The following is a 13,478-nucleotide window of genomic DNA, read 5'->3' on the forward strand; positions in this document are numbered from 1 at the left end:
AGAAGATATTGGTTTTCTGGGTTAAACATTTTAAATTATGCTCTACTAGGTTTGCCATGTCAGGTAAAGTGTCTAATGGCTGAATATCCAGGGTAGAAGCGGCTTTTAAATTATCATAATCTTTTTAGGAGTGGGTACAGGCGTAGAGGAGCTGCGGTGGCTCAAGTGGTTAAGACGCTGAACTGCAGGCTGTGGAAGGTCAGTAGTTCAGCAGTTCGAGACCCGAGTGTGCCGCATGACGGAGTGAGATCCCGTCTCTAGTTCCAGCTCCTGCCAACCTAGCAGTTCGAAAGCAAGAAATTGCAAGTAGATAAATAGGGACCACTTCAGTGGGAAGGTAACAGTGTTCCGTGCGCCTTGGTGTTTAGTCATGCTGGCCACTTGACCACGGAAACGTCTTCGGACAGCGCTGGCTCTTCGGCTTTGAAACGGAGATGAGCACCACAACCCTAGAGTCGGACTCGACTGGCTTTCGAGCAAGGGAACCTTTACCTTTACCTTTATAGGCGTAGAGACGATGGAAAGATCTCCATGCTGTGGACAGATTCCAGGAGAGGAATGCCTGTGGAAAAAGTTGGAACAGAAGGCAAAATTATTTTGAATTTTGATCTGGTGTTCTCTAGTGTTCCCTTATGAAGGAAAAAACCTTTCAAGGAATCCAAGAAAATAAAACTGGCTATTTCTAATCGCTCCCTTCCCCTGAAGTATGGTTGAATAATTCTTAGGGCTGTCATCTTTATCAATATCTTACAGAGATATGCCATCATTCTGCTACTCATGAATAAAGGCCTTCAGTTATTGATTATATCATGTTATTTAATGTGTATTTTATTTCTGTTTATGTTTTGTTTTCTACAGTTGCTGCTAATTTACAAAAAATAGTAGATGACCCCAAGGCCTTGAAAACGTTAACCTTTAAGCTGGTAAGTAAAGCAACGTTGGCAACAAAATAATATTAGTAAATAGAACATAATTACTAGTTTTTTGAGCCGGCTTTTCTTCTGATGTTTTATTAGTCACCTTTCTGTATTGAGCATTGACCTTTTCAGCATTTTATTACACTGCACAGTCTGAAGCAGAAACCCGTGTTTTAATGGCCTGTGTGTTTTTTTTTAATTTGCTTGCTGAAAAGAATAATTTGCAAAACAGAGTGTGCTGCGCTTGTAATGCCTGGCATGTATTGTACATCCACAAGCTTAACAGCTGCTCTTGACTGCTGATGCCTCAAGTTTATTGAATGGCCATAGGCAAGGTTTTCACATTGGGACCATTTACGCCAATTGGTCTACAATAGTTTATTTTCTTGAGAGAGCAAAAATTGATGTGTGTATGTGGGGGAGGGGAGTTGGCCTCTAGGCCATCCTTCTGTAAACAGCTCTGTGTCTAGGAACTGCAGAAGGTACTGCATGTTGTGTAAAGGCCAGATATATCCTCATGGGGATTTGTAGACAGATGGCAGCTGCGAGTTCCCTGTAGGAACTCAGTTCTGAATTGCTTCAGGGACCCAGTGTGGACCGGAATTGCAGGGGGGGAGGAGCTTCAGCTTCCCCATGCCATTTTCCAAACATGAAAAGTCTCAGGTACTGTTATTTGCCCCAGTGGGGCTGTATGTACACTGAACACTTGCATGTACAACTCCCCCACAAAGCAAGTAATGTCCCCTGGGGCCATTTGGGGTTAAGAAAATAATACAGGGAGAAGGATGAAGTGCTTCTTCCCCTGCGCAGTAGTTCTGTTCCAAATTGGGCCCTGTGGTGCTTCACAATAGAGTTCTCACAGGGAACTCGCAGCTGATGTCCTGCTCGAAGTGCCTGTGGTGATCATGTGTTAAACATAACATCTGGTTTGGTCCTAAGAGTCACCCACATCACAAGCAGCAGCTCTGAGACCCTTCCAGTTATCAAGGCAGCATAGAAATATGACAAATGCAACATTTGTGTTGTCAGCCAGATAGCGTTTAGCTGATAACCTCTCTTTTGACTGATGAATGTGTGTAATTTAAATAAAATTGCAAAACTCCAGGACCTCAATATAATTGGCTATTTAAGATATTGTAGGAAGTCTAATGCAGCTTCTAGTTCAAGCAGTCTGGCATGTTATTTGAACAAAAGGCAACCTTTCATAATCTTTTTCCTTTTTAGCAATGTACCAGAGCCAAAATGGCTTCAAAATATAACTGTTGTATTATTATCTCATAACTTTCCTGATAAAACCTTGATTGCATTGCTCATACTTAATACACATACGCATACACACACACGGTGACCTATGAAATGAACTTTCTAGTTTGTTAGCAGTACAGTCCTAAGCAGAATTACTTCCTTATAACTTTATCAGAGTCAATGGGCTTAGAAAGGAGTTACTTTTGCTTGTAAGTTGTTGATCAAAGTATGAAGTCTTATGAAACAGTAGTGTTACCCAAATAGGTAGTCTCCTAATTAGTTGGGGGAATTAGCTTTAAGGAGACAGACCGAGAGGGGGTAACTGGGATTCTCCATGTATGTATACCAGGATTTTTCTCTTAAAAGAACTTTTAAAATAAACCAGACATATGTTTAACAGGAAAGATTTTTATAAAAAAAGAAAATAGAAATGGACAACATACACACACCAAAAACACATGTAAGAGCTAACTAAGGAAAAACAGGGAGGAAATGGGAAAGCTTTTTAGGGAAGGGTAGTATTTACCAATCTTGAAGAGGTCCATGGAAGCAGCAGAGTTAGAGAGAAAAACAGCCAGTGTTTTGTGTTGCAGAAGAAGACCCACAAGAGTGGGGGTATGAGAGGAATCTAAGACACACAGTCACACACACACACACACACACACACACACACACTCTGCTGGGAAGCAGGGTGCTCCAGATATAGAGCAAAATGTACCCTTGGGCAGGTTGATTTGCCAGTAAAACAATAACTTAATGGGCTCTTCTGAGATGGACAAAGGTGTGGGAGAGGCTTGATGACCCTGCAAGTACCGGGCAGGAAGGCTAATGGGTTAGACGAACAGAATTAAGTGTTGAATAACTGTGACCTAATTAAGGTAAGTGGGCACAAGGGTAGTAAGGCTGGGTGTTGATGGGGTTAGTCCAAGTATGAGTCAATAGAGCCTGAAAGACCCATTGTCCTAAATTATGTATCTCTCTGGGGTGTGGAGGTGGCAGTAGACAATCAGCTGCTCTTACTCACACTTCTAAACTACTTGTCCCAACTTGTTCCTGACTGGCATCCAGTTTGTTTCATTTTGGGCCATCCAATGTCCTGTGCTTATGAATTTTGAGGTGATATTTTATGGTTATTCTAGCTATAAACTGCCCCTCTGCGAGAGGAGGGGTCTGACTGCTAACAGTACAACATGTTACCTCTGGGGTTTCTTTATGACTTTCATTTCAATATTGGAGACATTTATCCTTTCTTTTAATCAGCATGTGTTGAGAACATTAATACCAACACTTGTAACTGGCGAACAGTGTTCAGATGCATCTCTGATGTGTTGAATTTATTGTGGCATTGACCTCCATGGAAGAACTTAGTACATACAAAGAAGAAACAGTGCCCTTGGCTCCGATGAAGTTAGAGGTCAGAATGTTCCGCTTCAGTTTGGAAGAGGAGTAGACGTAGTAATGGGATTTTCTCTTTCTTTCAACAAAACCTGAGAGTTCTCTTGGTGCTCCATTCCTTTGCTTCCTTTGAATGTTGTATAGGAAAGGATTCTTGCTGTGACACTACCTTTTCAGTGTTACATTTTATAAGAAGCAGAATTGGGAATCTTTGAGTTGAGAACGATTATATTGCTCTCTGACAACACAGTCTCACCATGTACATGAATTTAAAATGGACCCCAAGCAGTGTTCTAATGAAGCTTTCCGGTAGAGCTGAGTTACTGTGATCTCTTTGGGGTGGAAAGGAAGCATGAGTCATGGAAGATAAATGGGCAGTTGGTCAACACAATGGGAAATGATTCCAGAATGACTCCAATGAGCAAAGCCATCAACACACCAGTGGCCACGCATGGCCAGGCAGTGTTTCAGTAATCTGACAGAGCCAGTAAACCATAATTGTAATTGGTGTGCTGCAGAAATAACTTAGATAGCGTGGATTCAGATTACTAGAAATAAATGTGAGGCTTTGATATTGAACCAGTTGCCTTAGCAATTGCAGCTTTCCAATACGAGTGCAGAGATGCAATGGCCCTGACTTACCAAGAGGCGGCATTTGTGGCCCAGTGCTGGGAGCAAGCAGAGGGAGACCTTTTTGCTGGATCTGAGCCAGCCGCGTGGAGCTCGGAGGGGGGAAATCCCTGCAGCAGCCCAGGGCTAACCAATCACCTTTTCACTGGGCCAGCCGGGGAGGGGCGGAGCTCCAGGAAGACCTGGAGTACCGAGTTCTCACTCTGGTCCACCCCTTCCCTATTTAATCGGGCTGCCGCTGGTGCCTCACCATCAGTTGGTTCCGGCTCTCCCTCCCACCCTCCCTTCATTTTCAGTTGTTACAAGTTGTGTTTCGGTATACCTTCTTCTTTTGTGTCACTGCACGTTTATCACAGCTTGTTTGGGTGGCTTAGACATTGGGACGGATCCATTTGGGGGGGAGAGGCTGTGCTTGTGTGCCTGCCTCACCTGTTTTGGGGACTCCTTTAAAGGGTTTTGGGGGGTGCCATTGAGCGGTATGCCCAGCTTGGGGGCTGCTGGCTGGCTGTAACCACCAGGTGGCAAGAGAGCCACACAGCAGCTTGCCCCCATGTGGATCCCAGAGCTTGCCACTCTGCAGTTTCTCCCCAGCAGGTGGGCTGTGGGGACGGGGTCCATCACGCAGCAAGTAGGTCACCTGATACAGGATCTGTCCCCATGCTGCACCAGTGCTCCTGCGGTTGAATTCAATAAAAGCTGCGGTCAGTTTTTCCCCAATCTGGTTTGTGTCATCATTCTTCATCCTTGCCCTCGCTCCCTCCCTTGCCTCTGTGTCCTCCGTAGCCTCTGCTGGTGAAACAGTTTGTGATGGAGTCGTCCGAGCTAGATCCCGCCAACAGTGAACTGCAGTAAATGCAAACACAAGTTGCCCCCCTTTTTGCTAACTGATGTTCTGTATATGTGTGTGTGTGTTAAGTGTTGTCAAGTCACTTTTGACTTATGGCGACCCTATGAATTAATGACCTCCAAAACTTCCTGCTGTTAACAGCCTTGCTCAGGTCTTGCAAACTGAGGGCTGCGGCTTCCTTGATAGAGTCAATCCCTCTCGCATGTCGGGTCTTCCTCTTTTCCTGCTGTCTTCAACTTTTCCTAGCCTTATTGTCTTTTCTAGTGACACTTGTCCTCTCATACTGTGACCAAAGTACGATAGCCTCCGTTTAGTCATTGTGATGCCCCTTCTCCACTCACACACTCTCTTAAGCCTGCCCCCCCCCTCAGGTTTTGGGTCATGCCTAGATCAGGTCGTTACACTGGCCACCCTTGCTATCCTTCTTGTCTCTTTTAAAATATACAGAGAGCCATGAGCACTGCACATCTCAGGTCCTCTCATGCACAAAGACATACACAGACAGGGTAGCCCAGCCCCCTTTAATAACAAGCCCTTACCCAGTTGTTGGGATTGGGGCTCAAACACTGTTCCATTCACACGCTGCCAGTGTTTATTCATATCCTAATATAGGTTTAGTCTGAGAATTTAAAATTGTGTGTGTGTGCATCTTTTCCTTAGACACGCAGTCCATAGCATTAACAAAACAGGTCACCTTTTATTGATGGTAGGAACATAATACTGAGGAAAGTGAGGCGTAAGTAATAATGTTTCGCTTCCATTGAACTTCTGAACTGAGATCCCATTCCTGCAAAGGGGATCCTTCCCTTACAAACTGACTATATTTCGCCTGCTCTAAGCAGCTGTTCTGCATAGTTCCACTCAGTCAGACATTTGACTCCCCCCACCCCCTGCCCCCAGCTCTTAAGTTGCCAACTCCAACTGCTCTTCTTAACTGCCGTTTTCCAACCCTCTCCCCAGCATTCTGTTCGCTCTCATTGGTCACTCTGAGGGAGAGGTGGAACTTACCCTGTCCCATCACACATCACATCAAGCTGTTGCAAAAAAGATTCATGCAAGCACTAATGCAGGAGTTTGTACAAAAGTTTGTGGAATGCAAGTTAAAAAGGCATTTTGCTGGCAGTTCATAGGATTCGACACAGTGTTTTGAGGTGGCAAGGGGTGAAGAAGAGGCGGTGGACTGAAAATATGTAACCTGTATGGCTGTTTTCCTTTTGTGGGTCTTCAGGGGAAAATGTGCTGCCGTATTAATGAAACATTAATTGGGAGTACATCTTCCAAATGGAGTCCTACAAACTCTTGCCCGATGGGGAGGTGGTGAGCCACTAAATAGCAATGAAAGGTCTTAAACCTCTGATAGATGGCTCCTTCCAGCACTTTATTGCAAAACTTTCTGTTGTAATATGTAAATTACTATTTCCATTTATGCATAAAAGGAATTAAAATACCAGAAGACCAAACAGAGCACATCTGTTGCAGCAAACGTTGAGCATCATAACCAATATATATCCTGAACAGGCTGCACTAGATGTGGTTTTTTAAAATGTTCTACCAATAAAACTGTTTCTTCATTTTCTAGCTCCTACCTGTAAAAAGTAATCAAACTGCATGGAACTAACACGGTTTCTAGCAGAAAATGTGCACGTAGGCACACACTTCTTCAGAGTGTCATGTAAGCTGTAAAAAGCTGTTTTACCTGCAGGAAAGGCTTTTAAAAAGCATCTAGTTGGGAGCACAGATGCCTTGTACATTTATACACCACCCCTTCCTCCATGTAGCTTAGATGGTGTACATGGTTCTTTCATTTTATCTTCACAACAACCCTGTGAGGTAGGTTAGGCTAAGAGAATGACTGGCCTATTTCATGACAGAGTGGAGGTTTGAACCCAGGTCTCCCAACTACTGTCTCTCAAAGCTGCTTCTAAAGTGGGAAATAAAGATCTTTTTCCCCCTGCCTGGAGTAAATGTAGTCTGCTTAAGAAAGGCTTAAAAAGGCACACATTCCCAGAACAATTAGTATATTAATGCTCCGGGGGTAGTCAATACACACAGAGAATAGCTAATTGACGTGTTAAATGCATGCTCTTGACAAACATATCAGTCTCTGTTTAAAGTGTCGGACATCTGTGGCTTATTTTTCAGGAGGCTAACCTGCCCTAAACAGGGAAAGGAGAGTTGTATGTCTTCAAGCTGTTGATTTAATTAGCAGTATTGATCAAAAGATGTTGCTTCCTGATAAAATAAATGCACGCTTCACAGTTAATGAAGGTCATCTACATTAACACAGTTGTATTCAGTAGGAAATTGCTTAGGGGAGGCATGGGTGGAGAAGGCATCTTATATTATTAAATATGCAGCCTTACTTTTTGAAACATAAAGAAAACAGCTTAATATTATTTCTGCCCAATAAACTGTATGAATACATAGGTCAAAACCTTTTCTAACAGATAGCCCTATTGCTACCATGTGTTACCTAGCACCGATGCCCGAAATTGCTTCCTGTAGTCCATCCCAGCTAGATGTCTCGCTGCTTGCATTCTGGACCGATTGAATTTATGAACTGTTTTCAAGGGCAGCCTCATGTAGAGTGCATTGTAGTAATCTAACCAGGAGAGGACAAGAATATGGATCACTGAGACTAGATGACACTTTGAGGAATGCTGCAGCTTGTGAACTAGCTAAAGTTGGTTTAACAGCATTGCATAGTACAGTAAAAAATTAGGCATCCAGGTGTAGATCTGGACCCCAAGCTGTAAACCTGCCGGGGGGGGGGGAGAGAACCATCCAGAGTACCTTGTCTCTCAGCTCCAGAATCAACACTACCACCAGCCATCACTACATCATTCTTGCCTGGGCTGAACTTCATTTTATTGCTCTTTATCTAGAAACTGATACATTCCATTGGCAGCCCCACCTGATTCAGATGGAAAGGAGAGAGATCACATTCAAGTCTCCTGACCACTTCTCCCAGCAGTTTCATGTAGATATGAAATAGGATGCAGGAAAGAACTGGACCTTATTCAGCACTATTGTGTAACAGCCATGGTGCCAAACAAAACCCCACCATCTTGGTTTCCTGGAAATAATTAGCCAGATAATGGAACCACTGGAGTGTATAGTTACCAATACCAGTAAAGGTCTGTGGTACTGAAAACTGTCTCGCAAACATCCCCTGTTGTGTTCCTGACATCAGGGCATCCAAAGCTATTTCTGGTTTGAAGCCAAGACTGAAACCCAGTTGGAATGAGTCTAAAGAATGGGTTTCATTGAAAACCAGTTGGACAAGAGCAGCCCCCACCTATTTCAGCAGCATACCCAAAAAGAAGATATTAGTAGCAAACCTGTACTTAATGAGGCTAGAGACCATACTTGTTAAGAGGACAATCCCAGTTGAGGCCATACTTGCTAAGAGGACAATCCCAGTTGCTGTTAGTGTTATGCTTTAAAAGGGATAATAGGTATAGCCAGCTTCTCTGTCTCTGTAGGCCTGTTTCTTACTTGTTGACTTGACTAGTTGGTTGTCATTTGAGATATGGGAACAAGGGCATTTATTTATTTAGAATACTTAAATGCTACTGTTTCCGAGAACACAGGCTTAAACACTTGTGCATTAGCCTGTTACAGCATGCACTGTGTAAATCACAAGCAAGTAAAATCTGTTATTTACAAACCTGTTCCTTTTCCTGTAGCATTTCTTATCTGACAAAGAATGATTGGCTGGTTCATACTAATAGGAAGTCATGTGATCTGTTTTTGCATGATTTTGGTTTGGTCTGGAGGGGGGCAGAGAGAATGTTTGTGTGGGGGGGAGAAGGTGAGATGGCTCTCCATGGCCTGGTAGGTATTGCACTGCTCTTTCTTCTGGCTTTTTCCTAGGGATCAACCCAACCAACCTGCTATGTGTTCAGCCTTTCAAGGATAAAACAATGGGTTGGATCGAGCCAGATTTTCCACAGGTGAAAAGTGGAGGACAGAGTCCCCTTGGGCTGCCAAAAAGGCGATGCTGGAATTCATCAGACTGGCATGACTAGTAGCCATGTAGCGCAGGTTCTGTAGTAAAGTAGGGAAACTAAATGGTCATAAAAGTTGGCGGGATTTAACCTGATGTTTAGTTCTCCAGTCTGCACTGTGAGGCACATCATGGCTATGAAGTAGGTCTCCTTACACATAACAAATGTTTGTTTGTTTTTCCCTTCCCCTTCTTTCTCCCCCCCCCCCCCCCCATAGCATTTCAGGCTTCCGGCTGTGATGGTACCGAGATTCCCGATGAGATAAAACTGATTGGCTTTGCTCAGTTAAGTGTCAGCTGATGCCAACCACCTGACCCCCAGCAGAACGGCAAGATTGCAAAGAGGCCAGCTTTCATTTGCGAAGGAAAAATCCGAGCACCACACTCTGACTCCTGCTTCATTCTATGGCAACTCACCAAGTTGGAACGACCCACCGCTACACTGCTCTCGCTACCATTCCAAAAACTACTCAATGTGTCTCTCTCTAGCAATCAAGTTCGGATTTCCCTGAAGTGAAAGCAGACGGATTGGAAATGCACTCAGGTGGCTGTATCCATTGGTTACAAAAGGAATTTTCTATCAGAGCTTTTTCTTCTTTAATTAAAAAGGAAAAAATCAATAACAACCTATTTTAGGGGATAATACTGACTCTCTTCTGTTGTAGGTAGAAATGAACATAATTTACAAATGCTAGGATTTATTAGCCAAACTTGAATTCTAGTTTTAAGAAATGACAACTGTGAATTTTATTTTTCCCCTCTCCATATATTTATGCATTATACAGCCGAGCTATAAGAAATCAGTTATATCTTTTTGTTTTTGTTGTTTCCTTGATTATGTGCTACTTACAGGTAACCCTTTTTTATTTTAAAAGAGAGTTTCAGGTTCATCTTTGAAGCATTTGTTGCTCTCTTTCCTAGTTTTTGAACTGATGTAGGCATTTTAGTTTTGGTTTTGTTTTGGTTTGTGTGTCTTTTTTTTAATCCATCATCTGGTTGTCAAGGGTGTGGGAGGTGCCTTGTGGATATTAACTGATCTAAGACTGTGCCTGAAGCTTTGTGAATCTGAGCTCATCTCAATTCTAGACCTACCACGTCAAGATCTCTTGAGTAATGAAAGAGGTTTACTGTATCAGACTTGAGACAAAATATGGCCTGAATTCCGCTTTGTTGGGGGGAAAGTCTACAAGACGAAAACTTCTTATAAACAGTTGCCATTAAGCTTAAAAAAATGCCTTTACTTTGCCCATCTCTGATTTGGCTTATCTCTAAAAGTTTAGGAATTTTTGTGTTATAACAATAAAAAACTTGAAGAGAATCTAAGCTTTACTTGAAATTCTGCAGAACACCATGGTGGAGTGCAAATAAGAAGGGGCTTTGTGCAATGATGTAAGGGTAAAAAGAAACAAAACGGTTACAGATTTTTTTAAAAAAATACTTCTGACCGAAATAGTCATATGCTTAACCTGTGGCATAGATATTTTGGAGCTCGTTAAATCATTAGACGGATTCTCTAATTTAAAACATATTTTTCGGGAGGTGGATTTCTTGGACGTTGCCATGTTCAGCCACTTCCATGCTAAACTTAGATAAACGGCAGCTCTCTCTGACATACGGGAGGGGGGAAAAGAATGGCAAATATGTTATTTAAGAGTTATTTATAATGCCTTGTCATAAATGTTTGAGGTGTTCTAGAGCCATTTGCATACAACTCAATGTAATTTCATTCCATTCTATTGTTTACACAATGATTACTCAAAGACTGACTGCAGAGGTAAAAGGAAAATAAAGTGTATTGCACAAACTGTTTGGGTTTCTTCTGATGCTGCTGATGATTTCACAGGGCTTTAAAGCCTGAAAGGCAAAGTCAACCACTTTGCCTGGATAAGTAAACAAGCTGGATTAGCTGCTGACCTAGAGCAGTCATCCCTAACATGGTGCCCAGAGGTCGATTCGCGAGGATCACGGGGGATCGCCGTTCCCCCGGGTGAGGTGCGGGGGGCGGGGCACACGACAAAGCCCCGCCCCCTGCTTCTGGACGCCCCGCTTCCGGTCCTCATTCAGCCAGGAGGAGGCAGGAGAAGAGGGGAGGGTAAGTTGCTTCCTCCCCGCCTCTCCCCACCCCTGCCTGCCTTGGCGGGGCTTCCTCGCACTCCCGCCGGCCTTGCAGGTCCACCGCCGGGCCCCTGATGGGGCACGGCAGTGAAGCCACAAGGCTGCCGCTGGCGGCCGGGACCGTTGGGGGCGGGGGGCCTTCGCGGGGCTTCCTCGCACTCCCACACCTTTAAGACTAACAAATAGCACCTTTAAGACTAACCTTTAAGACTAAGACTAACTGAGTGGTGGGTGTGGCCTTATGACACACTTCCGGTGATGTCAGGGGGTGTGGCCTTATGACACACTTCCGGCGATGTCAGGGGGTGTGGCATATGCTAATGTTATGCTAATGAGTTCCCCTAGCTCTTTTTCTACGAAACGACCCCTGATGGTGCCTACCAATCCGTTTCCTAGCACCCACTTGGGAGTAAGAGGTACTTAAAGGGGGGGGGGGAGTTGAGGAGGCACCACCTTTGTTTCTGCACCCAATTGGAAACAGCCGCCTACATCATAGGAGGATGCCTGGCCTGGAACCTGCTAACATTTTCTGGAACCCTTCAATGTTTTGTGATTGAGTGAATATAGACCCTATGGCTGCCACTTTGTGATTGGTCCCGTCCTGTGTTCGCTCTCAGCCACCCCTCCTTTGATTCTCCCTCATGTGTGATTATGGGGGTCTGGAATACATGGGGTGGGGGTGCTTCAGCCCTTTCAAGAGATCCTTTCTTCTCCAACCCCCTCCGGAGGTTAGGAAGCTACTGTTCTGTCTACGGCCAACCAGAGTCTGTATTCCTCCCTTTGCCCCCCACCCCAGTCCTTGTCCACCAGAAGGTGGGAGTTTGGTGTGTGTGCACATGTGAGTGAGGAGGAACTCCCCTCTGCTATCCCTTAGCCTGCGCTGTCCCTCTGTGCTTAACATTCCAGCATGGTAAAGTAACTAGGCAATGTAGGTGAGAGTTTGAAGTAGTCAGAGCACACTAAGAATCTTGGCTGGGGGAGGGGAAATCTTTAAAAAAGAAAAAATCTTTAATAGATAAGCATAAATCCTAGCACAAAACCAAAACACAGATGGATTGGAAATAATCAAAATGCAGCATTTCTCTCTTAGAAATGGACGGAAGGAAGTCAAGGCTTGACAAAGACTGTGCCCCTGTTCTTGGCACAGATTTCAGATCTTTGAACACAGACTTTTCTCCCTTGGGGCAGTCTTCAGTCTTTGTTCCCTGGCTCTCTCTCTCCTTGGTGCACGTTGGCAAACCAGGCTGACAGTTCTAACTCTTCGTTTCCAGCCCGGGACTGTCTGTGGTCCTAATCAGACTTTTTGTGGGCTCAGATAAACGTTTCCCACCAAGCTGCTGCTGATCAATTATCCCAGAGTTGTGATAAGGATTTTTAGGGTGTCTGAGCTTGACGTTAAAAGCCATCTGTCTTAGCTTTTGAACAGTTTGGACAAATGGCGATTTGGTTCTCCCAGAATTCATCCTCTTTTTCAGTGCATGCTTCCTCTAAAACTGTTTTTCTCTTCCCCCTCTGAAGTAACCTGAGAATTTTCTGAATTGCCCGCAAAGTGTGTTTTACTTCAAGGCATACTTTCTCCTGTTTCTCTACAGGTTCCACCTACTCCATGGAAGCCATTTTGTTGTGGTGCTCACTACCTGTCCTCAAAATACCAGAAATAGCCTCAGGTACTTGGGAATCTCTGGAACTAGAGCCTCTGAGTACCATTGCCCCCAGTCAGTTATATCTGTTTGTCTATGGTCTATTACATTTTTATCCCACCCTTCTTCCAAGGAGCACAGGGTGGTGTATATGATTCACCCCTCCTCTATTTTATCCTAATGGTTCTGTGTTGTATGTTATCCTAAGGGAGAGTAAGTCACCCTAGGTAACCTGTGATTCTAAGCATCTGCAGTCTAGAAAATCCGGTAAAATACGTTTAAAAATCCACATAGATAGGTGGCTCAAGTGAAAACTGTTGTAGGCAAGCAACTTTGATATATCTCTTAGCAAGGCCATTGTACGGGCTCCTTTCATTATATGTCTAATTTTTAAAACTTTTTAAAAGGGTTAACTTACACGAAGAAAAACCTGAGATCTGGCTCTGCTGCCATTTTGAGAGTTGTTTGGTGGTGGAAAGTGCTGTCAAGTTGCAGCTGACTTACAATGACCCAGGAGAGTTTTTGAGGCAAGAGACGCTCAGAGGTGGTTTGCCACTGCCTGCCTCCTGCCTCTGCTCAGTTACTCTGAACTTCCTTGGTTGTCTCCCATCCAAATACTAACCAGGGCCAACCCTGCTTAGCTTCTGAGATCTAATGAGATCAGGCTAGCCTGGGCTGTC

The 13,478-nt window shown here is 44.0% G+C and overlaps 1 protein-coding gene across 1 annotated transcript in view; it reads left to right on the forward strand.

Annotated features, from left to right (window-relative positions):
* STK39 (serine/threonine kinase 39) overlaps positions 1 to 9,489 on the forward strand; it is a 176,883-nt gene extending 167,394 nt beyond the window's left edge. The window contains 2 exon segments of the mRNA XM_015422180.1: positions 859 to 923; positions 9,270 to 9,489. Of these exon segments, the coding sequence (XP_015277666.1) occupies positions 859 to 923; positions 9,270 to 9,344 (140 nt within the window). The 3' untranslated portion in view covers positions 9,345 to 9,489.
* Positions 9,490 to 13,478: the final 3,989 nt, after the last annotated feature.

Source organism: Gekko japonicus, unplaced genomic scaffold (assembly GCF_001447785.1).
Source record: "Gekko japonicus isolate JY-2015 unplaced genomic scaffold, Gekko_japonicus_V1.1 scaffold375, whole genome shotgun sequence".
NCBI classification, from domain to species: Eukaryota; Metazoa; Chordata; class Lepidosauria; order Squamata; family Gekkonidae; genus Gekko; species Gekko japonicus.